General features: G+C 47.1%; 2 protein-coding genes across 3 annotated transcripts in view; both read right to left on the bottom strand.

Moving 5' to 3' along the window:
• The window catches only part of LOC310751719 (uncharacterized protein), a 950206-nt gene that overhangs the window by 781914 nt on the left and 141901 nt on the right, over positions 1 to 26391 (bottom strand). The gene's annotated exons all lie outside the window — the stretch shown is intronic.
• LOC310751815 (T-lymphocyte surface antigen Ly-9-like) lies at positions 1002 to 23166 on the bottom strand. Of its 2 annotated transcripts, none has more exons than XM_083591518.1 (4): positions 22634 to 23166; positions 12899 to 13222; positions 9282 to 9539; positions 1002 to 1195 (listed from the first exon to the last, which is right to left on the bottom strand). In XM_083591518.1, the coding sequence occupies exons 1-4, from the start codon at positions 22818 to 22820 to the stop codon at positions 1005 to 1007; spliced, it is 960 nt and encodes a 319-aa protein (XP_083447644.1). In that variant the 5' UTR covers positions 22821 to 23166; the 3' UTR covers positions 1002 to 1004. The 2 variants fall into 2 exon arrangements, with proteins under 2 accessions (XP_083447644.1, XP_083447645.1); XM_083591519.1 differs by lacking the exon at positions 22634 to 23166 and adding an exon at positions 15202 to 15539.

Here is a 26391-nt window from a genome sequence, read left to right as displayed (position 1 = left end):
AGGCGTGTGATTACACACTGCCCAGCAATCTGTTGAGTGTTTGATTTAGCCGGGGTCAGGCTGGATGACCCTCGGGGGTCCCTTTCAACTCTACCATTCTATGATTCTGTGACTGAGGTCTCAAAAAGATTCTCTGTGCTTGGGGCCTTGGGTTCCTGCATTCTGGGGGGTTGGACTTGATGGCATTGGGGTTCCCCACCCCCCAAACCTTCAGTTCTATGACCCTTTCCTTCCAGCTGACTTGAAAGGTAGCCTTGAGGGCAAAACTGGCAGAGTGAGGGGTCCTGTTGTTGCAGGAAACTCCCCCCCCATCATTCAGTTTGTACAAACACCACACACACAAGACATAAGCAATGTTTCTGTTATAAATTCATAGTAAATCAACCATACATTGGATCTGCACCGTTCCACTTTTATTTTACTCCATGAAGGAAGGACTACAAAATGGAAGGTTTGATACAGGGCAGCCATAATCCCTTCACCATCCCAGCACATCCACAGGAGCCCTGCCCAGTTGCTATGCCAACCCTGATGGTCCTAGACAGAAGACCATCAATGTCACAAAGAACTTGCATATGGGAGTGGATTCAGCACAGACTGGAACAAAGGACAATAATCAGCTCTTCCCTCTGGGGGCAGGAAACTGCAAACTCCCCTCTGTTACCTGGAAAGTGCTCATGGGGAGGGGGAAAGGGGGAACCAGCCAGGTGACAGGACACTCAGGTTACCACCACCACCCCTCCCTCAACCCCTCCTTTTTTGTGATGTAGTTGTGATGTAGTCTTAGGGGTGCAGTTTGGGGGATTAGCAACTAATAAAAGTTGGGGTCTTCTTTTGTTCTGGACTTCCATTTTGCTTCATCTTGTTGCGGGTGGGAGTCCTGTCGCGACAGTATCCAATAAAGGCCAAGCCTACAGGCTGCTGTTTTGCTCCAAGTTATCCTGGTTGGTGTCTTTGTTTTTGTCCAAGGGAGCCCTCGGATTTTTCCGTTAACAGTGTGGACATTAATTTACGTAGTCCATTTCATAATTGGCTTCTTCAAAGTGGACGACTTCGTAGTCCACGTCTGTCCGTTCCTTTGAGACAGTGTATTGTGCGGATTTGGCTTTCTTGAAGTGATGATAATAGAGGAAGAAGAGGGGGACGGGCGTGAGGATGATTTTGGCAACCCAGTAGCAGAGCACCACGAAAAGTCCTGCGGAAGGGAGAGGGAGAGAGATAATTGTTTCATGTTTGTTTGTTGGGAAATGGCATAAACTTATTTAGCCCAAAACCACAAATTCTCCCAAGTGCTGTGCAAAGAGAGGAGGCAAAGGATTGGCTTAAAACCACCAACTCGTCTGGAAAAAAATATAAGGACGTGGGAAGAGCCTGCAGGATCTGTCCCATCTAGCCCTAAATGGCCTCAGCCCAGTATACCTGAAGGAGCGTCTCCACCCCAATCGTCCAGCCTGGACACTGAGGTCCAGCTCCGAGGGCCTTCTGGCGGTTCCCTCATTGCGAGAAGCAAAGCTACAGGGAACCAGGCAGAGGGCCTTCTTGGTGGTGGCGCCTGCCCTGTGGAACGCCCTCCCACCAGATGTCAAAGAGAACAACAACTACCAGACTTTTAGAAGACATCTGAAGGCAGCCCTGTTTAGGGAAGCTTTTAATGTTTAATAAACTATTGTATTTTAATATTGCCTTGGAAGCCACCCAGAGTGGCTGGGGAACCCAGCCAGGTGGGCGGGGTATAAATAAATTATTATTATTATTATTATTATTATTATTATTATTATTATTATTATTGCCCAGCATCCTAATCTCTCAGGGACCGGATACTCCTAAGGACCTAAAAATCTGGATAGACTGCTCCTGCACCTGGAGTTTCCACAAGAACACAGGAAGAGCCTGGCTGCTGCCAGATCAGGCCAAAGGGGGCCCATCCAGTCCAGCCTCCTCACCAGGTGCCCCAAAGGGAAGCTTAGTGGTAGGATCCGAGCCCAAGAGCAACTGTCTCCCTCTTGCAATTTCCAGCAACTAGCATTCAGAAACACTGCTGCCTCCAGTTGTGGCCAGGAGCCCTCCATAGCCCTCTCCTCCTCCATGAATTTGCCCAGTCCTCTTTTAAATCCACCCAAGTCGGTGGCCATTGCTGCCTCCTGTCCGGTGGGAGGGAGTTCCATAGGTTAACTCTGTGCTGCTGTGAAGAAAAACTTTCTTTTTGACTTCCGGTTAGCGCCGGCGCTTAATGGCGGATCTCAACCGGAGCTCCGGGAGAGATCTGCTTCGTGGGTTCGGGTCCTGTCAGCTACGGCGAAGCGGGGACCCCTAAAAATCACAGGCGCGTTGCCTGTGAACTGGAGACTCGGCGGGCACCTTTGCGCCCCCCCGACGCTGCGAAATAGCCTTTTTAAAGGCTCCGGAGGAGCGGAGGGGTCTTGGAGCGGTGCTGAGAGTCGTCTTCACCCAGCCTGCGAAGCGAAGCCGCGTCGCCATTAGCGGAGAGCGCTGACTTCTTCCCGGGAAATTGGATTAAAAAAACAACTATCCGTGAGTAGGATTGACTGCTAAAGTAGAAATTGGACTCTAAAATTAAGAAATTGGGTACCGAGACGGATAAGCACTAAAAAGGAAGTCTGCTTTCCGTTCTGTAGCAAGATCAAAGCGAAAGGCACTCTAGCTGTAACTGCTTGAGAGGAAACTTGTGGGATTTAAGAAATCCACCACCAAAGCAAAGAACTCCCCCCCCGAAGGCAGGAGGGGGGGGAAGAAGATCTTAAAAGTGTTTCCCTGCCAATTCAAAAGAATTGGATTAAGTATCGCTGCTCTTTAACCTGGGATCGGACTGCCGGAGAAAAGGAACCGGCTAAGGACTGTTGCTATAAGAAGATAAAAAATATCTCAAATTGACTTTGGTTACTTCCAATTTGAAACACTGTTTCTGTGGTATTACAAAGTTACTTACAGGACACTATTGACTGGGATCCCCTTGAAAAAGGAAAGAAAAATTGAAAGGGACTAGGAAACTTTTACTCCTTCTTTTTTGAAGAGTGTGGGATTACTTTGAGAAGCATAGAACTGACTCTACGCCCCCTAGAGGACCTACAAATTGTTTCAGCAACAAGTGGAGTTTAAAAATTTGAGAACTTTGTTTGTGAGTTTCAAAGTCTGGGAATGACCTTGACTAAAAGACTTTGTTATGGCAGATGGTAAAGAGAAAGGGGAGTTACAAGAAACAACCTTGAGATCTGGCAGACAATACAAAATTGACACTTACATGCAAAGAAGGGCTTCTGTAACAGGAGCCTCTGGAACTATAGTGGCTGCAAAGCCAAAAGTGAAAGCAATGTCTACAGAAGAATCATTTGCTAAGGTATTGGAGAAGATAAATGACTCTTTGGAGGAACTAAAAAAGCAAGGTGCGGAGACTAAATTGCAAGTTGCTGAAACTAAAGTACAAGTTGCTGAAACAAATAAAAAAATTGAAGAAATCTCTGGGAAAATTGACCTAAATACTAAAAGTATAACTGACCTAGGGAATAAAGTGAACTCAAATGCAGAAGCAATTGGGAAATTATTGGAAGATTCATCTATAACACGAAAGATAGCCGAGGAAGCTAAGGAAATTGCAACTGCTGCGGAGGAAAAATTTCCACCAGTTTACAAGAAATTGGATGAATATGAACTGGCACTCTCTATGCAGGATATGCAACGCAAGGAGAGGAACCTGAGGATCAGACTTGTGCCGGAAAAGGAAGGAGAGAACTTGGTGGATGATTTGACAAAAGAATTTTCTGATTTTTGGAAGCAGGAGCTGAAGAAAGAAGATTTTAAGATAGAAAGTGCATTTAGATTGGGAATAAGACAGAAGAGAAATCGACCCAGAGATTGTCTTATTACCTTAAGATCAAAGGAGGAGCGAGATAAAATATTGAACCTGCACTACCAAACAGCCCTTCGAATTGAAGATTCTTTTATTGAGATCTTTAAAGACATCCCTAAGAGTATCTTGGACGCAAGAGGACATTATAAGGACCTGGTGACACTGCTGAAGAAGAACTACATACCATTCAGGTGGGAATTTCCCCAAGGCTTGTCTTTTAAATATAAGGGAAAGAAGAGAAGAATAAAGACTGTAAGTGATAAAGACAAGTTCTTGGGAGAACACGAAGAAGACCTACAGAAAGAGACATTTCCAGGACAAGGGCATCCATCACTGGACACGAACACGGTACCACCGACAGACGAGGAACAAAAACAGGGAGCTGTAGGAGGAAGGAGTAAATAATCCCATCATGGCTCTGCAACTTCTAACCTGGAATTGTAATGGCTTAAATATTCCCAGGAAGAGAAAAAGTATATTTCATGCCTTAAAGAAAGACCAATTGGACTTGATTTGCCTACAAGAGACCCACGTGACAAGAGCACACAGAAAATTATTAATAAATAAAAGACTGGGACAGGAATTTATATCTTCAGACAGAGTAAAAAAGAGAGGAGTGGTGATCTATGCAAAAGAAAAATTGCAACCGAAACAAATCTTTAAAGATGATCAAGGAAGATATTTGGCAATTGAAATTCAATCTCAAGGAGAGAAGTATTTGATAGTGGGAATCTATGCACCAAACGAAGGGAAAGCTGAATTTTTTAAGAAGTTGCATGAAATTTTGATGGACCATATGGATTACAACTTAATTTTGATGGGAGATATGAATGGAGTGGTTTCAACAAATATGGACAAGGCACAAAGACAGGTAATAACAAAAGATGGAAGACTACCAAAGACTTTTTTTGAAATGACTGACAATATGGACTTGATTGATATTTGGAGAACAAAACACCCATTAGAAAGAGAGGGAACCTTCTTTTCTGAAGCCAAAATGACATGGACAAGGATTGACCAAATCTGGGTGACTAGCAGTATGGCTCCGAATATAAAAAAAGTAGAAATCTGCCCAAAAACTTTCTCCGACCATAATGCTGTAAAGATGGTGATGAGGCAAACAACAACTGGTTCCTTCAGATGGAGAATGAATGACACCTTATTTAGAGACGAGGAGATCTGCAAGAAGGCCCAAAAAACCTTGAAAGACTATTTTGAAATCAACTTAAGGTCTGAAGTAGAAAAAAGAATAGTATGGGACGCAAGCAAAGCCGTGATGAGAGGGTTTTTGATTCAGCAAAATACTTTAAAGAAGAGAAAGCAAAATGAGAAAAAGGAGAGAATTTTGGAAAAGATAAAAGAAGGGGAAAAACAATTAAGATCGAAGCCAAAATCCCAAGAGATTCTAAGAGAAATCAAATTTCATCAAACACAATATATGGAACTGATGAATCAAGAATTAGAGTGGAAAATTAAACAAATGAGACAAAAGACTTTTGAATCTGCTGATAAATGTGGCAAGTTACTGGCTTGGCAAATAAAGAAGAGACAAAAACTCAACACGGTAACAAATATAGAAGTGGAAGGAAAAAACATAAGCAACCCAGCGGAAATTAGGAATTGTTTTCAGAACTACTTTAGACAACTTTACACACAAGGGCCGCAAAAAGAAATGGACATACAACAGTTCCCCGAGGAAAATGGGCTGAAAAAGGTTTCGCATGAAAGTAAGATAATATTGAACCAGGAGATATCAGCACAAGAAATAGAAGATGCCATTCAAGGCATGACGCTGGGCAAATCCCCTGGACCGGATGGACTGACTTCCAAATACTACAAAGTTTTGAAGGAAGGGTTGATACAACCTTTGAAGGAAGTCTGCAATGAGATTATGGAGGGGGAAAGGGCACCCGATACGTGGAGAGAGGCCTACATTACACTTATACCAAAGACAGAGACTGAAAAGACCCAACTTAAAAACTACCGACCCATCTCGTTATTGAATGTGGATTACAAAATCTTTGCTGATATTTTGGCAAAAAGACTGAAGAGAGTTTTGATGGAGGAGATTCACGGGGACCAAGCGGGCTTTCTCCCAAAAAGGCACTTGTCGAACAATGTAAGGAATATAATTGACATTTTGGAAAAGCTGGAAGTGAACATAAACACTAAAGCTGTTTTGATATTTGTGGATGCCGAGAAAGCCTTTGACAATATTTCTTGGAGTTTTATGTTGAAGAACCTCCGGGGGATGGGGGTAGGCCAAGGGTTTGAAAATGGTATAGGTGCAATATACTCTGAACAGAAAGCCAAACTAATTGTAAACAATGTGGTTACAGAAGAGTTCAAGATTGAAAAAGGGACACGCCAGGGGTGCCCTATCTCCCCATTACTTTTTATATCGGTCCTGGAGGTTTTGCTTAATATGATTAGGAGGGACCAGTTGGTTAAAGGGATTCAGGTCGGAGCTAAACAATATAAACTGAGAGCATTTGCAGATGACTTAGTACTTACATTGCAAGAGCCAGAAGCTAGCACGAAAAGAGTTTTGGAAATAATTCAAGAGTTTGGTCAAATGGCAGGATTTAAATTGAATAAGTCTAAGACAAAGGTTTTGGAGAAAAATTTGACACAGATAGAAAAGGAAAGGTTCCAGAATGAGACAGGGTTGACTGTGGTTAAAAAAGTGAAATATTTGGGTATAAATATGACAGCTAAAAATGTGAATTTGTTTAAAGATAATTATGAAAAAACTTGGAGAGAAGTGAAAAAAGATTTGGAGATTTGGTCCAACTTGAAGCTTTCCTTGTTAGGTCGTATTGCAGCTATAAAGATGAATGTATTGCCAAGAATGTTGTTTTTGTTCCAAGCATTGCAAATAATTGATAAAATGGATTGTTTCAAGAGGTGGCAAAAAGACATATCTAAATTTGTCTGGCAGGGCAAAAAGCCCAGAATTAAATTTAAGATACTAACGGACTCAAAGGAAAGAGGGGGGTTTGCCCTGCCAGACTTTAAACTTTATTACGAAGCGGCAGCTTTCTGCTGGCTGAAAGAATGGCTACTTCTTGAAAACACAGACATTTTGGATTTGGAAGGTTTTAATAACATTTTTGGGTGGCATGCATATTTGTGGTATGACAAGGTTAAAGCACATAAAAGTTTTAAAAATCATATTGTCAGAAAAGCACTACTAAATGTCTGGGACAGATATAAAGACTTGTTGGAAAATAAAACTCCAAGGTGGCTGTCGCCAATGGAAGCTAAGGCAGTTAAAAAGTTAAATATGGAGTCCAAGTGGCCAAGATACCGGGAAATTTTGGAAAAGGAAGGGGACAAATTGAGATTGCAGAGTTTTGAGAAATTAAAAGGGAAGGTGAGAGACTGGTTCCACTACCATCAAATAAATGAAGCGTTTAAACTGGACAGTAAAATTGGCTTCCAGGTGGAAAAATCAAAATTGGAGACAGAACTGTTAGAACCCAGTACTAAGAATTTGTCCAAAATGTACAATTTGCTGCTGAAATGGAATACACAAGATGAAACGGTTAAATCGGTCATGATTAAATGGGCTCAGGACATTGGTCATAATATTTTGTTTGCTGATTGGGAAAAGTTGTGGACCACCGGGATAAAATTTACGGCATGTAATGCCATAAGAGAAAACATTATGAAAATGATATATAGGTGGTACATAACCCCAGTCAAGCTTGCAAAGATTTACCATGTGCCTGACAATAAATGTTGGAAATGTAAAGAAACTGAAGGTACATTTTTTCATCTTTGGTGGACCTGCCCGAAGATTAAGGCATTCTGGGAAATGATCTATAATGAACTTAAAAAGGTATTTAAATATACTTTCCCCAAGAAACCAGAGGCCTTTCTCTTGGGTATTGTCGGCCAAGGGGTGTTAAAGACGGATATAACTTTCTTTATGTATGCTACAACAGCAGCTAGAATACTCATTGCGAAGTACTGGAAGACGCAAGAACTACCCACACTGGAAGAATGGCAGATGAAGGTGATAGACTATATGGGTTTGGCAGAAATGACGAGCAGAATCCGAAACCAGGGAAGAGAAGCAGCGCAAGAAGAATGGAAAAAATTCAAGGACTATTTAAAGAAATATCATAAAGTTAATGAAAGTTAGAATGATGTTGGACTGGAAAGTAAATGGTTACTATTAGCAATGGTTAAGACAAGGAAAATAAGGAAGAATAGTCTAAATTTAAATTAAAATAAGGGAAGATTTGCTGAACAATCGATAAGAATTTGGAATACAGAAAGGGGAGGCATGAGGAAGTCGGGGAAGATAGGATATGAAATTAGGACATGAAATGATACATGTTTTTTGTTTTGTTTTTGTTTTTGTATGTTTATGTTTGTTGTATTGTGTTTATATGGAAAAATAAAAATATTTATAAAAAAAAAGAAGAAAAACTTTCTTTTATCCTAAAGAGCTAAGCAGTTGGTCCCTTACCTCTCCCGCCCTGACCTGGCCACTGTGATCCATGTGACGGTCACCTCCAGACTGAATTATTGTAATTCGCTCTACGCGGGGCTGCCCTTGAAACTGACCCAGAAACTCCAGCGGGTGCAGAATGCTGCAGCGAGACTCCTTATGGGGTCCTCACTGTGGGATCACATTCATCCAGTACTTTACCAACTGCACTGGCTCCCGGTGGAGTACAGGATCAGGTTTAAGGTGCTGGTTTTAACCTTTAAAGCCCTATACGGCCTAGGACTCTCATACCTACGGGACCGCCTCTCCTGGTATGTCCCACGGAGGAACTTATGGTCTTCAAACAAAAACATCTTGGAGGTCCTGGGCCACAGAGAAGTTAGGCTGGCCTCAACCAGAGCCAGGGCTTTTTCGGCTGTGGCCCCAATCTGGTGGAACGCTCTGTCCCAAGAGACTAGGGCCCTGCGGGACTTGACATCTTTCCGCAGGGCCTGCAAGACAGAGCTGTTCCACCGGGCCTTTGGTCAGGGCGCAGCCTGACCCCCTCCTTTGGCGATCCTCACAGAACTCTAGCCCAATGGTTGCCATTAATTTGATTTGAATTGATTTTAAAATGAAATGATTTTAGAATGCTGTGCTACTTTTATTGTTGTTAGCCGCTCTGAGCCCGGCTTCGGCTGGGGAGGGCGGGATATAAATAAAATTTTATTATTATTATTTTTATTTTATTATCCATCCTGAATCTGCCAATGGACAACTTCCTTGGATGCCCATGAATTCTAGTTTTAGGAGGGAAGGAGCAAACCTTTCCTCTCTCTGCTTTCTCCATGCCAGGCATTATTTTAGGAACTTCTGCCGTGTCCCTTGCATCGTAGGGGGTTGGTCTAGATGACCCTCGGGATCCCCTCCCAACTCTCCAGTTCTTTGATTCTGCGATTCCCTGAAGGCATTTACCTGAAGCCTTGACCCCACAGTCTTCGTAGGGAGAGATGTCCCATGTCACCTGGACCCCAAGAGCCTTTGCGCCGCATGAGTAGGACTGATGCGCATCTGTGGGGTGCATGACGAGGTCAAGCCGGCTGCTTTGGGAAAGTGGGGCCCCTGTCGCTGTGAGAGTCCAGTTGTAGGTCACGTTGGCCATCTTCCCGGCCCCCAACTCGCAGAACAAAGTGCAGGAGCTGATCTCCCACCATGTTTTGGTGATGTTGATGCCTGCAGAGGGGCAGGGAAAGGTGGGGGGAGATGGGCAAGAATTGGGGGGCAGAGAAAGAAGCACGTCATTCTATTCCCTCCCCAACCCTTTATGGGACTGAATCTGGCCATAGTGAGCCCACCGTGTTATGCAGCAGCAAAAAAGGCTAAGGCTATTCTAGGCTGCATCAACAGAAGTCTAGTGCCCAGATCAAGTGATAGCACTACTGTATTCTGCCTTGGTCAGACCCCACCTGGAATACGGCGTCCAGTTCTGGGCTCCTCCGTTTGAGGAGGATATTGAAAAGCTGGAAGCGTGTGCAGAGGAGGGTGACTGAGATGGTCAAGGGTCTGGAAACGAAGCCTTATGAGGAACGGTTGAGAATCATAATAATTTATTATTTAAACCCCACCCATCTGGCTGGGTTTCCCCAGCCACTCTGGGCGGCTTCCACCAGAATATTAAAACACAATAGTCTATTCAACATTAAAAGCTTCCCTGAACAGAGCTGCCTTCAGATGTCTTCTAACAGTCTGGTAGTTGTTTATTTCATTGACATCTGGTGGGAGGGCATTCCACAGGGTGGGTGCCACCACCAAGAAGGCCCTCTGCCTGGTTCCCTGTAACTTGGCTTCTCGCAGTGAGGGAACCGCCAGAAGGCCCTCAGAGCTGGACCTCAGTGTCTGGGCAGAACGATGGAGGTGGAGATGCTCCTTCAGGTATTCTGAGCCAAGGCCGTTTAGGGCTTTCAAGGTCAGCACCGACACTTTGAATTGTGCTCGGAAACGTACTGGGAGCCAATGTAGGTCTTTCAGGACCGGTGTTATATGGTCTCGGCGGCCGCTCCCAGTCACCAGTCTGGCTGCCGCATTCTGGATTAGTTGTAGTTTCTGGGTCACCTTCAAAGGTAGCCCCACGTAGAGCGCATTGTAGTAGTCCAAGCGGGAGATAACCAGAGCATGCACCACTCTGGCCAGACAGTCCGTGGGCAGGGAGGGTCTCATCCTGCATACCAGATGGAGCTGGTAGACAGCCGCCCTGGACACAGAATGGACCTGCACCTCCATGGACAGCTGTGAATGCATAATGACTCCCAGTCTGCGCACCTGGTCCTTCAGGGTCACAGTTGCCCCACTCAGGACCAGGGAATCCCCCACACCCACCTGCCCCCTGTCCCCCAAAAACAGTCCTTCTGTCTTGTCAGGATTCAACCCCAATCTGTTAGCCGCCTTCCATCCTCCAGCCGCCTCCAGACACTCACACAGGACCTTCACCGCCTTCACTGGTTCTGATTTAAGAGAGAGGTAGAGCTGGGTGGCCTTAAAAGAGTAATGGGGGCATTCATGGAGGGGGGGAGGGCTCTGTTCTGCCTCTGCAATTGGAGGCAGCAAGGCTCCCAAATTCCCCTTCTGGAAACTGCAGGAGGGGGGAGCTGCTCTTGCGCGCGAATCCTGCACGATGGTTTCCCTTTGAGGCAACTGGCTGGCCACTGTGAAGACAGGAGGCTGCACCAGGTGGGCCACGGCTCTGATGTTCTGGTGAAACGTTGCAATGCGACAGTTGATTGGCTTCCTCTCAAGATCCTGGAAGTTTGACTCAGCTCGTCTTCGTGGAAGTGATCTGAGTCTCTGAGAGGAGCAAGCTGGTTTCTTATCAACAGAGATGCAGTGAGCCCATTGCAGGAAACCAGTCAGCAGCAGGGTAGGAAAGCCTCTCATCAGGCCCTGGACTCTGCGTTCTTGTTTAAAGATGGTTTTGCTCACACACACCCAGGAATCACACTGCAGGCGGTTCCCCTTTCCTGTTATCTTTCTACACGAATCATGCAACTGTTTCGGCTAATTGCTTCTCTGAATTGGTATTATTTCCTGCAACGTGCAGGGATGTCGTTTTGAAGCGGGGGGTGAGGGGCTGCTGCTGGCCCTGGATTCATCTGCAGGATTTTTTTGGGGGGGGGAGAGGAAGGAAAAATAGAGCACTGGAAAGATAGAGCACTGGCATGTACAAATAATAGTACATGCACATTTTGCCTCGTGAGAAGAGCCTGCTGGATGAGGCCAATGGCCCACCTAGTGCAGCATCCTGCTCTCACAGTGGCCAAATGCCCCACGGAACCTAGGAACCCAGATAGACTGCCTCTGGACCTGGAGGTTCCATAAGAACAGAAGAACCACCTGCTGGGTCAGGCCAAAGGGGGCCCTCAAGTCCAGCCTCCTCTTCTAACAGATGCCTCTTTCAGGAAACCTGCAAGCGGCACCTGGGCACAAGACAACTCTCCCTTCCTGCCATCTCCAGCACCTGGCATTCAGAAGCACTGCTGCCTCCAACTGTGGGGGCAGAGCCTAGCCATTGTGGCTAGTAGCCGTCGATAGCCCTCTCCTCCTCCATGAATCTGTCCAATCCTCTTTTTAAAGCCACCAAGTTTGGTAGCCATCACTGCCTGCTGCGGAAGGGAGTTCCACAGTTTTAACTACCATATTTTTCGCTCCATAAGACGCACTTTTTTCCTTCTAAAAAGTAAGGGGAAATGTCTGTGCGTCTTATGGAGCGAATGTGTGGTCCCTGGAGCCAAATTGCCCAGGGGAGAAAAGCAGATCATGCTCTTTCTTTTTTTTTTTGAAAGAGGGAAATGGGTGTTGAAACAAAGCCGCTGATCCGCAAGAGATCGGGGAGGGAGATAAGGGAGGCTAGACATAAAGGAGGCTGCCTGGGAGGGGGGAGGTAAAAGCCCATCGATCCTCAGGATTTTTGCATTGGGCAACCCCAAATTCACCATCAGATCACATAGATGTCCATGGCTACAGCCTGCACCAAAAAAACCACGCACCCACTGTTGCGTGGGGCCACAATGGTGCAAAAACGTAGTTACAAAGCATGGATCCACATGGATCCTCAGGATTTTTGCATTGGGCTACCCCAAACTCACCGTCAGATCACATGTCTGTGGCCACAGCATGAACCACAAAAATCATGCATCCACTGTTTCGTTCAGAATATTTTTTTTCTTGTTTTCCTCCTCTAAAAATTAGGTGCGTCTTATGGAGCGAAAAATACAGTATGTGCTGCATGAAGAAGAACTTTATTTTGCCAGTCCCGAATCAAGTGGCTGTCTCTGTAGCCCAAGATACAGACCCCACATCCTCGATAATGCCCCTTATTTTTCCAACCCATGAGCTGATTCTCTCTAACACCAACTTTTCTCTAAACTACTCCTTCCAGCAACATTTCCCTGAGGATCTACTGATGCCACAAATAGCAACCCCTATTAGGAGTGATCCCCGCATTGCAGGGGGTTCGGACCCTTGGGATTCCTACCCAACGCTACATTTCTACCATCCTACGGTTCCCGAAGAAGCCTTGCTGTGCCCTCAAAACTTACGAAATATGAACAGTGTGTAATTTTTTAAGATGGTCTCGCGGGGGACGACTCCCATGACGACTTCGTAGGGTCCACCGTCTGCCAGGGTCAAGTTGCGTATTTGCAAGACATTGTTCTCCTTGGAGTAGTTCACTCTCCCAGAATACTCGGCGTCGATGACAAACAAGGGGTGCTGGGGGGTCCACAGAGCCAGTGCCTTCTTCCTCGACAAAGACTTCCAGTTCAAGAAGAGCGTGGAGATGTTCTGGGTAGGAATCTCCAGGGGCAACGTGACGGACTCCCCAAAACCTTCGACAAAGTTCACCCCTCCTGTGCCATCCAGCCCTGGGGCAACAAACCAAGAAGGGGGAAGATCACTGCTGGATTTACATATAAACTAAACAAGCTGTAGCTTAGGGCCCCAGTCTCTTGGGAAGAAAAACCTGTATGTACATTTCCAAAATACGGTGGTACCTCAGGTTAAGAACTTAATTCGTTCTGGAGGTCTGTTCTTAACCTGAAACTGTTCTTAACCTGAAGCACCACTTTAGCTAATGGGGCCTCCTGCTGCCGCTGCTACGCCAGAGCACAATTTCTGTTCTCATCCTGAAGCAAAGTTCTTAACCTGAAGCACTATTTCTGGGTTAGCGGAGTCTGTAACCTGAAGCGTATGTAACCTGAAGCATATGTAACCCGAGGGTACCACTGTATCTGGAAATAGTGTTTGGGTGGAATATCCGAAAATCGGTTAAAATGTCCGGGGAAACCACGTTCAAAATCTCCAAAAAGCTCAACAACTTTTGTGCTGGATTTTCACTTTTTGAAATAGGGCAACCATAGGCTAGATGATTCTCCTTTTTGCCAACTTTTGGAAGCAGGGGCTGGGTTTGGCGGGGGGGGGGGCGGGAGAGGAAGAATAATGGGATTCTGCAATGGGGGGGCTGGGGCAACTCACGGTTCCGTTCTCCGTGGTGGAACTCTTGCTTCAGTTGGGGCTTTTTGCTCCCTGGGATCTGGCACAGCTTCTTGCAGGCTGGATCCTGCCTTTTGAGTTTGGTCTGGGGGGGGGCGAGGGGCCGTCTCTGCAGCAGACCTGGAGATGCTTTTGCACCAATGCAACCAGTAAAAGGGCGACTAGGGCCATTTCAGTTTATCTCAGTTTCACGGTGTTTGGCTTGGTCTGCCCTATGTTCAGGACATACAGTGGTACCTCGGGTTAAGTACTTAATTCATTCCGGAGGTCCGTTCTTAACCTGAAACTGTTCTTAACCTGAAGCACCACTTTAGCTAATGGGGCCTCCCGCTGCCGCCGCACAATTTCTGTTCTCATCCTGAAGCAAAGTTCTTAACCAGAGGTACTATTTCTGGGTTAGCGGAGTCTGTAACCTGAAGTGTCTGTAACCTGAAGCGTCTGTAACCTGAAGCGTCTGTAACCCGAGGTACCACTGTATAGGATAAAAAACAAATACAGTGGTACCTCGGGTTACATACGATAACCTCGGTGGTACCTTGGGTTACATATGATATAAGAAAATTTGAAGAAAACTTTTGTTTAAAAAACAGTGAATTTTCTAAATATAGAAAAAAATTAAAAAATTGTCCAGTAGCACCTTAGAGACCAACTAAGTTTGTGTTTGGTATAAGCTAAGTTTGTTCTTGGTATTTGCAAGCACATGAAAGTGTATACCAAGAACAAACTTAGTTGGGCTCTGAGAAGCTTTTATGTTAGATATAAGAGGTGGGGAACTACCAAAAGAAAATAAAAGACTGTTTATGTATGCAACGATGGCAGCGAGAATGCTCCTAGCCCAGAGATGGAAAGAAGTACTGACCCGAGGAGCGTGGCCGACCAAACTGATGGAATATGCAGAAATGGCAAGACTGATGGGAAAGATCAGAAACCAGGAAGACCCAAGTATTTTTAAAAGATTGGAATAACTTCTTAATATACTAAAAAGACCACTGTAGACAGTTGAAATCACTAGCAGAGATACAGTGACACTTGTAAAGTGAAATGAACTTTGGTTACTATATATAATAGATGGATAACGATAAAAGACGAAGGAAAAAAGAAAAAGATAAAATTTTTAGAATTGGAACCCGTGCGGGGAGGGAAGGAGGTCTGAAGGTTTGAAAGAACCTTTTCTATTTTTATGTTTTGGAATGGTTACAGTTATTGTGTATAACCTTATGTAAAACTACTGTAATAAAAATATTTTTAGAGAGAGAGAGAGAGAGAGAGAGAGAGAGAGAAAGGCAAGGGTGTTGCATTATGGAGCAGAGAGAGAGAGAATTTAACTGAGAGTCTCCCAGATTTTACTCACTTGCAGCTTGGAAGGTGCAGAGGAGGAGGAGGAGGAAGACGGCGAGGGGATCCATGCCAGCCTCTCTGGAGAGATGATGATTGATGTGCCAGGAGCCTGGGAAGCTCAGAGGGGCAGCCGCCTCTCCCTCCCCTTTCTGCAATTTGGCCCAAAGCAAGGGGGGAGTGGCTTCCTCTGCCCGCCTTCTTGGAGGTCAGGCCAAGGAAGCCAGGGGGGCCCTTGGGGGCACGTGTCCCGCACGGCAGGGTTGCCAGAGGCCTCCCTTTGGGCTCTGAACACCTTCCAGAAAGTGCAAGAAGACGTCTTTGCTGGTTCTGTGTAACGGAAGAATGAAGGATGAGAGGTTGCAGAAGACGAAGGAGCAGCAGCCAGCCTCGCCTGACGTCACGTCCTTAGGTGGGGGGCGCACCCCCATGCCCACCCCCATGCCCACCCCCACGCCCACCCCCTTGCCCACCCCCTTGCCTCTGGTGCCCACAGGGCTTGGAGAGAGCCTTGGAGGCAGATCTAAATCCCTGGGCCGTGGGGGGCAAGGTGTCCGTCAATGAGCAGCTTGACACCTGGCAGTTGTGAGGTTGTGCACGCACCATACATCTGAAGCACACTGAAAGCACATTTCGCTCCTCAAAGAATCCCGGGAACTGTAGTTTAAGGGTGCTGGGAATTGTAGCTCTGTGAAGAGTAAGCTGCAGGGCTTGAAAACGAAATGTTTCCATTTGGGGCTTTTCACACAAAGCGGCAGAGAAGTATGAAAAGGCTGATCCCAGCTATAATTGGCCAGAGACGTTTTTGCCGTCTGTGGAGTCCGCACTCGGCTCTGCAGTCCTACCCAGCTGCCCACTCAGATGGGCCACTTTGGGTACAGGTGTTGAGCCGAGATGCCAGGCGAACGGTCAGCCTTGTGACGACAATGCCGGACAGCTGGACGAAAGGCTTGCCCCCCCCCCCAGAGTGGAGTTTGTGAGTCAACGATGAAGCGACCACAAGCCATCAACTGTCAACCTTTCCTGGCAGAGAGATAAGGAAAGCTCGGGGTTCAAGATAAGAGCAAGAGCCAATCTGCCTTGGCATCTCGCCCAGGTGGCGCATGATTTAAACCCGTCCCTTCGCTCGGGTGATTCTCCCCTTTCTGCACCCAAGAACCCCCCCCCCAAATCAAGATATGGACCCGCTCTGCAAGCAGGGCGGCAAAGAATGCAAAGCAGCCACTGTCTGAGCTGATCAGGAGAGGATGGTGAGAGGTGGAGGAGGGAGGGAGAGGACCTTAAGGTCCATGAATAACCATAGTTTAGAGGTCCCGGGCCCTAAGGAAGTCAGATTATCCTCCGCCAGGGCCAGGGCCTTCTCAGCGATGGCTCCGACCTGGAGGAATGCTCTGTCCCAGGAGACCAGGGCCCTGCAGGATTTAAGCTCCTTCTTCAGGGCCTGTAAGACAGAGCTATTCCGCCTGGCCTTTAATCTGAATTCAGCCTTATCTTTTATTCCCCTTCCTTCCCTCCCCCTCCCCTTTTTATGAAGGTTACCTGCTCTGAGACCCCACAGCTCATTCTCCCCTGGCCTCCTCGCTGGCCCAAGTGGGACTCATTTAGCCAGCTAGCCCTGGGGATCATCTCATGTTCCATTTAGGGGGGACTTCCCCCCTAAATTGATTTTTGATTTTATTGTTATTTATGATTACAGTGGTACCTCAGGTTAAGTACTTAATTCGTTCTGGAGGTCCATTCTTAACCTGAAACTGTTCTTAACCTGAAGCACCACTTTAGCGAATGGGGCCTCCTGCTGTTGCCGCACCGCCGGAGCATGATTTCTGTTCACATCCTGAAGCAAAGTTCTTAACCTGAAGCACTATTTCTGGGTTAGCGGAGTCTGTAACCTGAAGCGTATGTAACCTGAAGCGTATGTAACCCAAGGCACCATTGTATACCGTATTTTATGCTGGTTTTTTGTAGCATCAATTAAGTGCTTTAAATTTGTTGCTGGCTGCCCTGAGCCTGGTTTCCTAAACCAGGAAGGGCGGGGTATAAATAAAAATTTATTATTCTTTGTTATTCTATATTAACCCCCTCCCCCTCAAGAATTAAATGTGATCATCAAAAGTCTGGGGAATCATAGACTTGTAGAGTTGGGCAGGAACCCCAAGGCGACTCTCCTTCCTTGGAGGTGTTTAAGCAGAGCTCAGATGGCCATTTGTCAACGATGCTTTAGTTGAGATTCCTGCATTGCAGGGGGTTGGACTGGATGACCTTTGGGGGTCCCAGCTCTTCTGATGTCCTTATGGGGAGGTTCGGCTGTACAGCCCCTGCCCTTTCCAAGCAGGAGGCCTGAGGTTCAGCCCCTGAGTGGATCTCCGGACCAAGGCTAGGAAAAAGTTTCCTGCCTGAAGCTCTGGAGAGCTGCTGCTGCCAGTCAGTGTCAGCCACACTGAGCTAGATGGAGCCAGTGAAGCACCTTCCTCTCTTGCTCACCTTATCAGGTCAGATGAAGGCTGCTCAGATCTGCTACCAATCTGCTAAACGATTGCTGTTGTTTCTTGATGGCGGGGAGCCCTGGGTCCCAACTGAAAGAATAAAATCAGATAGGAGAGGCTTTGGTTATCTGCTGCAAAGCTGAAGGCTGCCAAAGCAGAACCCTCCTTTCCTTATCTCCTCTATCTTTGGCTCCTAGCACTGGCCGTTGGGGTGGCTTGCGATTTCCTTGGCTCCAAAGCAGCTGGGAGAGAGTTGTGCCCGGGGCCGCTGGTTTGAGGAATATGCTGGTCCATAAGAACACGAGAAGAGCCAGAGGAAGGGAGTTCCATGGTTTAACTCTGCTGCATGACGAAGGATCTTCCAAAGTTCAGCTTCTTCTTTTGAATAGTTTTACAAACATTTATCAGGTTGCTGCTTCCTCGCCTGGGAAACCCAGTCAGATGGGTGGGGTATTATTCTTATTCTTATTCTTATTCTTATTCTTATTCTTATTCTTATTCTTATTCTTATCATCTGAAAGGCCATCCCTCCATCTGCCTTAACTTCAAGCAAAGCCCTCTTCTGCAAGCTGAGCCCAAACTCCTCACATCTCCCCTATTGATAATCGTGCCCCGCTGATCCTTCCCCATGTCTAGCAACCACCTCGACATCTTGTGGCAATGAGTCCCCAGGGCTCACAGAAAAGTGAGCGCCATATCAGGCACCGCCTGGCAAGGGACACAGCTTCTGCTCTTTGCCTTCCATGGGGAAATGCCGGTGGGGGTATTTTCAACGGCTGAGAGATCAGAGTGCCTCGTTGGTGCTGGAGGTCTACTGCGGCAGCCTCCGTCCTCTGACTTAGGAGGGCCCTTGTGGGATTGGTGCCCTCTTAGGCCTTTTTATCCAAACCCCCACGTTGTTCTGCGCCCTCCTTGTGACAGGCAGATGAAAGCATGTTGCTGTTGCTGTTATCAGCCTGACATCGGCTGTGATCTGCAAAACTTAAGCCTCGCTAAGCTACCCAACCGAGAGAGCTTAAAACACCCTCTTCGAGTTGTAAACCTTGTGGATTAGCCTACTCTAAAGGGAGATGGCAAACCTAGACAGCATCTTAAAAAGCAGAGACATCACCTTGCCAACAAAGGTCCATATAGTTCAAGCCATGGTTTTCCCAGTAGTGATGTATGGAAGTGAGAGCTGGACCATCAAGAAGGCTGATCGCCGAAGAATGGATGCTTTTGAATTCTGGTGCTGGAGGAGACTCTGGAGAGTCCCATGGACTGCAAGAAGATCACACCTCTCCATTCTGAAGGAAATCAGCCCTGAGTGCTCCCTGGAAGGACAGATCCTGAAGCTGAGGCTCCAATCCTTTGGCCACCTCATGAGAAGAGAAGACTCCCTGGAAAAGACCCTGATGTTGAGAAAGATGGAGGGCACAAGGAGAAGGGGATGACAGAGGACGAGATGGTGGGACAGTGTTCTCGAAGCTACCAGCATGAGGGAGGCAGTGGAAGACAGGAGGGCCTGGCGTGCTCTGGTCCAGGGGGTCACAAAGAGGCGGACACGACTAAACGACTAAACAACAACAAAAGGGAGCTGGCCCTTTGCCTGCTTCTTCAGGAGTCAGACGGTGACAGGTCTGAGCATCAGAACACAATAAGCTGGATCAGGCCAAAGGGGGTCCTTCTAGCCCAGCCTCCTGTCCTCACAGTGGTCAGCCTGATGCCTGTGGGAAGCCCATAATCAGCACTTGAGCGCATGAGCAACTCTCCCCTCCTGCGATTTCCGGCAACAGACATCCAGAAGCATGGCTGCCTCCCACTGGGGGGACAGGGCAGAGCTGTCATGGCTAGTAGCCATTGACAGCCCCCTTTCCCCTTGTCAGGTGTGCATGCAGGAGCCAGGCCCTGTGACTAGTAGGGCTTCGCAGGACTGGGGCCTTCCTAAGTTTGTTCTGGAGAGGCAAGGTGCGGCCGCACAGGTGAGGTCGCTTGGTAACTCACTGCACCTGGTGGCAAGAGCCAGGAAGGGATATAAGGTCAGCATTTCCCTTCGGCTCTTGGCCACAGCAACACATTCCCTGCCTTGCTTCCTGACCCTTGGACCCATGGCTTCTTGACTCCCGGCTCTCTGACCCTCGGACTCTTGGCTTCGTGGCTTCTGGACTCGCGTTCCTGCTCCCACCCTGCCATCTTGCCCCCGGTCCCGACGTCTGCTGCCGGGACTTCGCCCGTGAACTGGACCGGGACATTGGTGGAGTCAACTTCACTGGAGGTTTCTAATGGAGGTTGGAGGGCCCCCTGTCAGGTATTCTTCAGCTGTCATTTCTGCACTGCAGGGAGTTGGTTGGACCAGGTGACCCTCAGAAACACAGAATCATAGAGCTGGAAGGGACCTCTGGTGGTCAAATAGTCCAGCCTCCTGCAATGCAGGAATCTCAACTGAAGCATCCATGTCAGACGGCCAACCAACCTCTGCTTAAAAACCTCCAAGGAAGGAGAGCCCATTCTCTCGTGGGATGTCAGGAGTGCGTGCAGGAGCCAGGCCCTGGGACCAGTAGGGCTTCGCAGGACTGGGGCCTTCCTAAGTTTGTTCTGGAGAGGCAAGGTGTGGCCGCACAGGTGAGGCCTCTTGGCAACTCACAACACCTGGTGGCAAGAGCCAGGAAGGGATATAAGGTCAGCATTTCCCTTCGGCTCTTGGCCACAGCAACACGTTCCCTGCCTTGCTTCCTGACCCTTGGACCCATGGCTTCTTGACTCCCGGCTCTCTGACCCTCGGACTCTTGGCTTCCTGGCTTCTGGGCTCCCGTTCCTACTCCCACCCTGCCATCTTGCCCCCGGTCCCGACATCCCCACCTGGGACTTTGCCCGTGAACTGGACCGGGACATTGGTGGAGTCAACTTCACTGGAGGTTTCTAATGGAGGTTGGAGGGCCCCCTGTCAGGTATTCTTCAGCTGTCATTTCTGCACTGCAGGGAGTTGGTTGGACCAGGTGACCCTCAGAAACACAGAATCATAGAGCTGGAAGGGACCTCTGGTGGTCAAATAGTCCAGCCCCCTGCAATGCAGGAATCTCAACTGAAGAAGAAGAAGAAGAAGAAGAGGAGTTTGGATTTGATATCCCGCCTTTCACTCCCTTTAAGGAGTCTCAAAGCGGCTAACATTCTCCTTTCCCTTCCTCCCCCACAACAAACACTCTGTGAGGTGAGTGGGGATGAGAGACTTCAGAGAAGTGTGACTGGCCCAAGGTCACCCAGCAGCTGCAGGTGGAGGAGCGGAGACGCGAACCCGGTTCCCCAGATAACGAGACTACCACTCTTAACCACTACACCACACTGGCTCTCAGCGTCCATGTCAGACGGCCAACCAACCTCTGCTTAGAAACCTCCAAGGAAGGAGAGCCCATTCTCTCGTGGGATGTCAGGAGTGCGTGCAGGAGCCAGGCCCTGGGACCAGTAGGGCTTCGCAGGACTGGGGCCTTCCTAAGTTTGTTCAGGAGAGGCAAGGTGCGGCCGCACAGGTGAGGCCGCTTGGCAACTCACAACACCTGGTGGCAAGAGCCGGGAAGGGATATAAGGTCAGCATTTCCCTTCGGCTCTTTGTCACAGCAACACGTTCCCTGCCTTGCTTCTTGATCCTCAGACCCTTGACTTCGTGATTCCTTGCTTCCTGATCCTTGAACCTCGGCTTCGTGCCTCTTTGCTTCTTGATCCTCGGACCCTTGGCTTTGTGACTCCCGGCTCTCTGACCCTTGGACTCTTGGCTCATGACTCCTGGCTTCTGGACCCCCATTCCTGCTCCCACCCCCCATCTTGCCCCCGGTCCTGACATCCCCTGCCAGGACTTCGACTGCCCGTGAACCAGACCGTGACACTCCTCCATGAATTTGACTCATCCCCTTGCAGAGCCCTCCAAGTTGTTGGTTGTCACTGCTCCCCTGGGATAGTGTGGGAGGTTGGGGTCGAAATCCAACAATATATATATTCTTCCCAGTTAGTAAGTTTAGGTGCAGGAGACCACAGAGCTGTATTGCTGATAGGCAAAGACTCAGACCATAGAAACGTAATTGGTAGAGAGGGCTCCGTGTGATGTCATTTCTCCTCCTCTCCTGGGAAGGCATATATAATTCCCTGTCCCCCCCCCTTTCTCCTTCTTTGAGTAGCCATAGAGGATAGACATGCCGTCCGCTGGCTCCAGCCCAGACCCATGCGTGAGGCTGTTTCTATTGTCAATATAAACATTTTACCTCCATCGTTTTTACTGCTGCCATGTTAAGGATAATCTAATTCCCTGAAATGGGAATGTTTGCTGTGTATTTTCAGTATGGTATTTTCCCCCCTTGGCTGTAGCTCTCTCATGTGATTGGCTGACTGTGAGTCACATAAGAAAGACATTCCATTCCATTGTGACTCTTATTCCAGCAACTGTCGTTTTTTAACTGCTTTTTCTGCTCTTCTCTCTCTCTCTCTCTCTCTCTCTCTCTCTCTGTGAGGGAGAATGGCTGAGAGAGAGAGGTGTCTTCAGGATCCTGAGTGCCTGTAGGGTGAAGTGAAGCAGAAAGAGGAAGATCCCGAAATGTTAATAGGGAGAATCCTGTGCAGGAACAATGCAAATAAGCATGAGATTGTAGATACGTTATTCTCAGTTATATGTTTATGAAAGGAAAGTCCTTTTTGAATATAAGGAGTCTGGACATTGCACAACATGCTGCAGCTGAGATCCAAGGCAAGACTATGAGTAAGTAATTCATATTTAAAGCTGATTCCCATAGTCTGTTGCCTGATTTCTTAAGCAGGCTAAAGGAAAGGGGGGATTCCACTTGCTCTGCAGCTGGACTTACTTAAAAGAAGCCTTCACAGCTGATTCCTACATGTTTCAGTTTTGCCGCTAAGGGTGGGGCTTTTGAACTCTGTTCAGCCACCCTCCCCCCATACACATGAGTGCCTGGAGGGATAAATTGCAATTAATATATCCTTTCCTACCTATGAAAACGCCACAGACAGTTCCACAGAGTAACTGTGTGAAGAAGGACTTTATTTTCTCTGTCCCGAATCTTCCAATATTCAGCTTCATGGCAAGTCCTTCAGTTCTGGTGTCTTGAGAGAGGGAGAAAAACCATTTTCTGTCTGCTTCTTCTGTGCTGCGCAGGATCTTATGGGCTTCTACCATGTCCTTTCTTACTCATCTTTTCTCTGAGATAAAAAACCCCAAGCACTGCTGCCTTTCCTGTTCTACCCCCTTGATCATTTTCTGAATCTTTTCCAACTCTGCCTTCTCCTTTTGCAGGTGAGGCAGCTGGAGAATGAAATTCTCCCCAGGTACTAGGAAGCAGGACACAAAGGGAACTGTTCCCCTTGAGAACTTTTCCCTGGTCTGTTCTGAATTTTTAGGAAAGTTTAGGGAAGTTTTTTAATGACTGATGTTTTAATGTATTTTTAATCCCCTGTTGGAAGCCGCCCAGAGTGGCTGCGGAAATTTATTGTAAGTAGTAATTATTATTATTATTATTATTATTATTATTATTATTATTATTATTTTATTTTATTATGAACAAATTAGGAGCAAGTGACAGTGGAGTCTCAGCGATGGACCAATTCGTGTTGCCTCAATATAAGGAGAGAATTTTGGGTTGCAGAGAGACGCTGAACATTGAACAGGAGAAGCGTTGACACTTTTTTGTTCTAGTTGAAGATGAATCAGCATACGGGAGAAGGTTCAAAAAATATCTGCATGGTGCCTAGAGAATAACTTGCACCTAAATATTAGCAAGACAAAGGAGATGGTGCTGGACTTTCGGAGGAAGAGAGGGGAACCTGCCCCATTGTATATTGGGGTGTGTGTGTGTGTGCGTGTGTAGAGAGAGTCTCTTCCTTTAAATTTCTGGGAGTTTACCTTAGTGAAGACCTCACTTGGAAAAACAATATAACTCAGGTGGTTAGGAAGGCCCAACAGAGACTCCACTTCCTCAGGGTCTTGCGAAAGAACAGTGTTAAACAACAATTGATGACCTCCTTCTGCCGGTCCACAATAGAAAGTGTCCTCTCATATTGTATCACAGTGTGGTACGTTGGCTTGACAGCCACGGACAGAAAGTCTTCACAGAGGGTGGTGAACACAGTACATGATATCATGGGCTGTCCCCTGAGCCCGCTAGATGACATTGCAAGGGATCGTTGCCTTAGGAGAGTGAAAAAAATTCTCTGGGACAATTCACACCTCGGCCATCACCTCTTTAATCTTCTACCCTCGGGCAGGAGATAAAGTATAATCAGTGCCAACAGGCTAAAAAACAGTTTCTATCCATGGGCTGTTAGGCTGCTGAATGGAAAATAATACAGTGGTACCTCTGGTTGTGAATGGGATCCGTTCTGGATGCCCGTTCGCAACATGAAAAGAGCGCAACCAACAGCGGCACGTCTGCGAACATGCGTGTGACGTCATTTTGTGCTTCTGTGCATGCGCGAGCGGCGAAACCTGGAAGTAACCCTTTCCGGTACTTCCGGGTTGCTTTGGGACGTAACCTGAAAGAACGTAACATGAAGCGGACGTAACATGAGGTATGAATGTATAGTGCAACTGACTTTCAGGGTTGGTGTGTTGTGTGACAAGCACACATAGTACAATGAGATTGAGTGTTTGTGTGGGGGGAGACTCGGTTAATTTCATTGTACACAGGTTGTACATTGACAATAAAGATATTATTATTATTATTCGTTTGGAGCATGCCACTAGTCCTCATGGAGGCAGCATGCCACAATCCATATGGCTCAGCCCTTCCCCTCTGGGAGCATCGCTTCAGTGCCTAACCAATCACATAGGGTTGTTGGGTGGGTTGAATGGCGGAGAGGGCAGAACCACATCAGCTACTTTGAACGCCTCGGTGGGAAAATGCAAATGGATCATAAATGCAATAAAGAAATAGTTTTGACATGCAAACTAGGCCAGGATTTTACCACAAGGCAGCCAGTGTGGTGTGGTGAGAGTCTCAGACTGGGACCTGGGAGAGACCAGGTCCCCACTTGGCCATAAAACCCCCTGATTGACCCTTGGGCCAGTAACTGCGTCTCAACCTCACCTCTCACCACCTTGAGTCCCTTGCAGAAAAGGGGTGGGCTATAAATGCAAGCCATGGCAGCACCTGCACTTTGGAACTCCCTGCCACTTGAGACCAAGCAGGTGGCTTCACTGTACGCTTCTCGGTTCCTGCTGAAAACATTCTTTTTTTTTTTGTCTGCCCAGAAGCTTAGGAAGCTGGTGTGAATTTTAGCCTGTTTTAGCTTTTTAACTTTTCGTACATGTATCATAACCTCCCCCCCCCCCCGATTTTATGGTTTTCATAAAATTCTCTGGTGTTTAAATTTCATGGAATGAATGAATGAATCAATCAATCAATCAATCAAAGCGGCCTTGAATCAGTCGTCCCTCATCCAAGATCTGATTGTGGATGAGGAGGCCTATTTGATACACAGGGCTGCCTCGGAAGACGGTTTGGAAACTTCATGTCAGGAACTGGCTGGATGAAGAGGAGTTGGGGGAGGCACCGGCCGGGGAACCCCCAAGGGAACCCCCAGAGGAGTAAGGCTTAGAGTCCGGGGATTGGTGGTGGGGCACCAAGAAGAGGTCAGAGGGAGAAGATTGGCAGGAGGGTCGGATGCTTAAGGGACAACAGGCTTTAGTGAGCAGCAAGAACCTGTGCCAGAGAGCAGTTCAGACTCCGAGGCTGAAGCAAAGGAGGGGGCCAAGGGGCTGCTGAAGAATTAAGTGAGTCTCCCTGTTCTGCTGCGACAAGCTCCCCTCATCGTTGTCCTCCCAGGACACGCAGAGAAACGAAAAGAGCAGAACGGGCCAGAGGTGCGCAGACACAATTTGAGACTGCTTGGGAAACAGCTGGGAGAGGAGGAGGATTAGAAGGGGGGGGGGGAGGGACCTTCAGTTCTGGCCACTGCTCCATAGGTACAAAATCTGCTGCAAAGTGTTGCTGAGTTGCATGCCATTTCCTGACTAAGAAACAAAATAAAAAAATTCCTTCCAGGAGCACCTTAGAAACCAGCTAAGTTTGTTCTTGGTGTGAGCTTTTGTGTGCATGCACACTTCTTCTGATACACTGAAACAGAAGTCACCAGACCCTTATATATAGTGGGAGGGTGGGGAGGGGGATTACTCAGAAGGGGGGTGGGAATGGGTGATTGGTTGATAGGTGTGGGAAAGCTGTTGACGACTGCAATTGGTCTTAAAGGAAAAAGCAAGGGGTGAAATGGCTAAAAACAGCTTTATCATGTATAATGAGAGAAGAATCCAATGTCTCTATTCAGACCAGGTCTCTCCATGGTTTTAAGTTTGGTGATAAGTTGCAATTCAGCAACTTCTCTTTCCAGTCTATTTCTGAAATTATTTCTGAAACTAGTTACAGGTAGGTAGCCGTGTTGGTCTGCCGTAGTCAAAACAAAATTTAAAAAATTCCTTCCAGTAGCACCTTAGAGACCAACTAAGTTTGTTATTGGTATTGTATCTGAAGAAGTGTGCATGCACATGAAAGCTCATACCAATAACAAACTTAGTTGGTCTCTAAGGTCCTACTGGAAGGAATTTTTTTATTTTGTTTTGACTATGGCAGACCAACTACCTACCTGTAACCTAAATAAAGCGTTCACTGTCAACGGAGACCTGCATCTTTCTGCAGACCTGCATCTGACAATAATAATAATAATAATAATAATAATAATAATAATAATAATAATAA

Source organism: Podarcis filfolensis, assembly GCF_964270895.1.
Source record: "Podarcis filfolensis genome assembly, chromosome: 16".
In the NCBI taxonomy this organism is placed as follows: Eukaryota; Metazoa; Chordata; class Lepidosauria; order Squamata; family Lacertidae; genus Podarcis; species Podarcis filfolensis.
The sequence above is the reverse complement of the archived record's forward strand: the minus strand, read 5'-3'. Positions and strand labels throughout refer to the sequence as shown.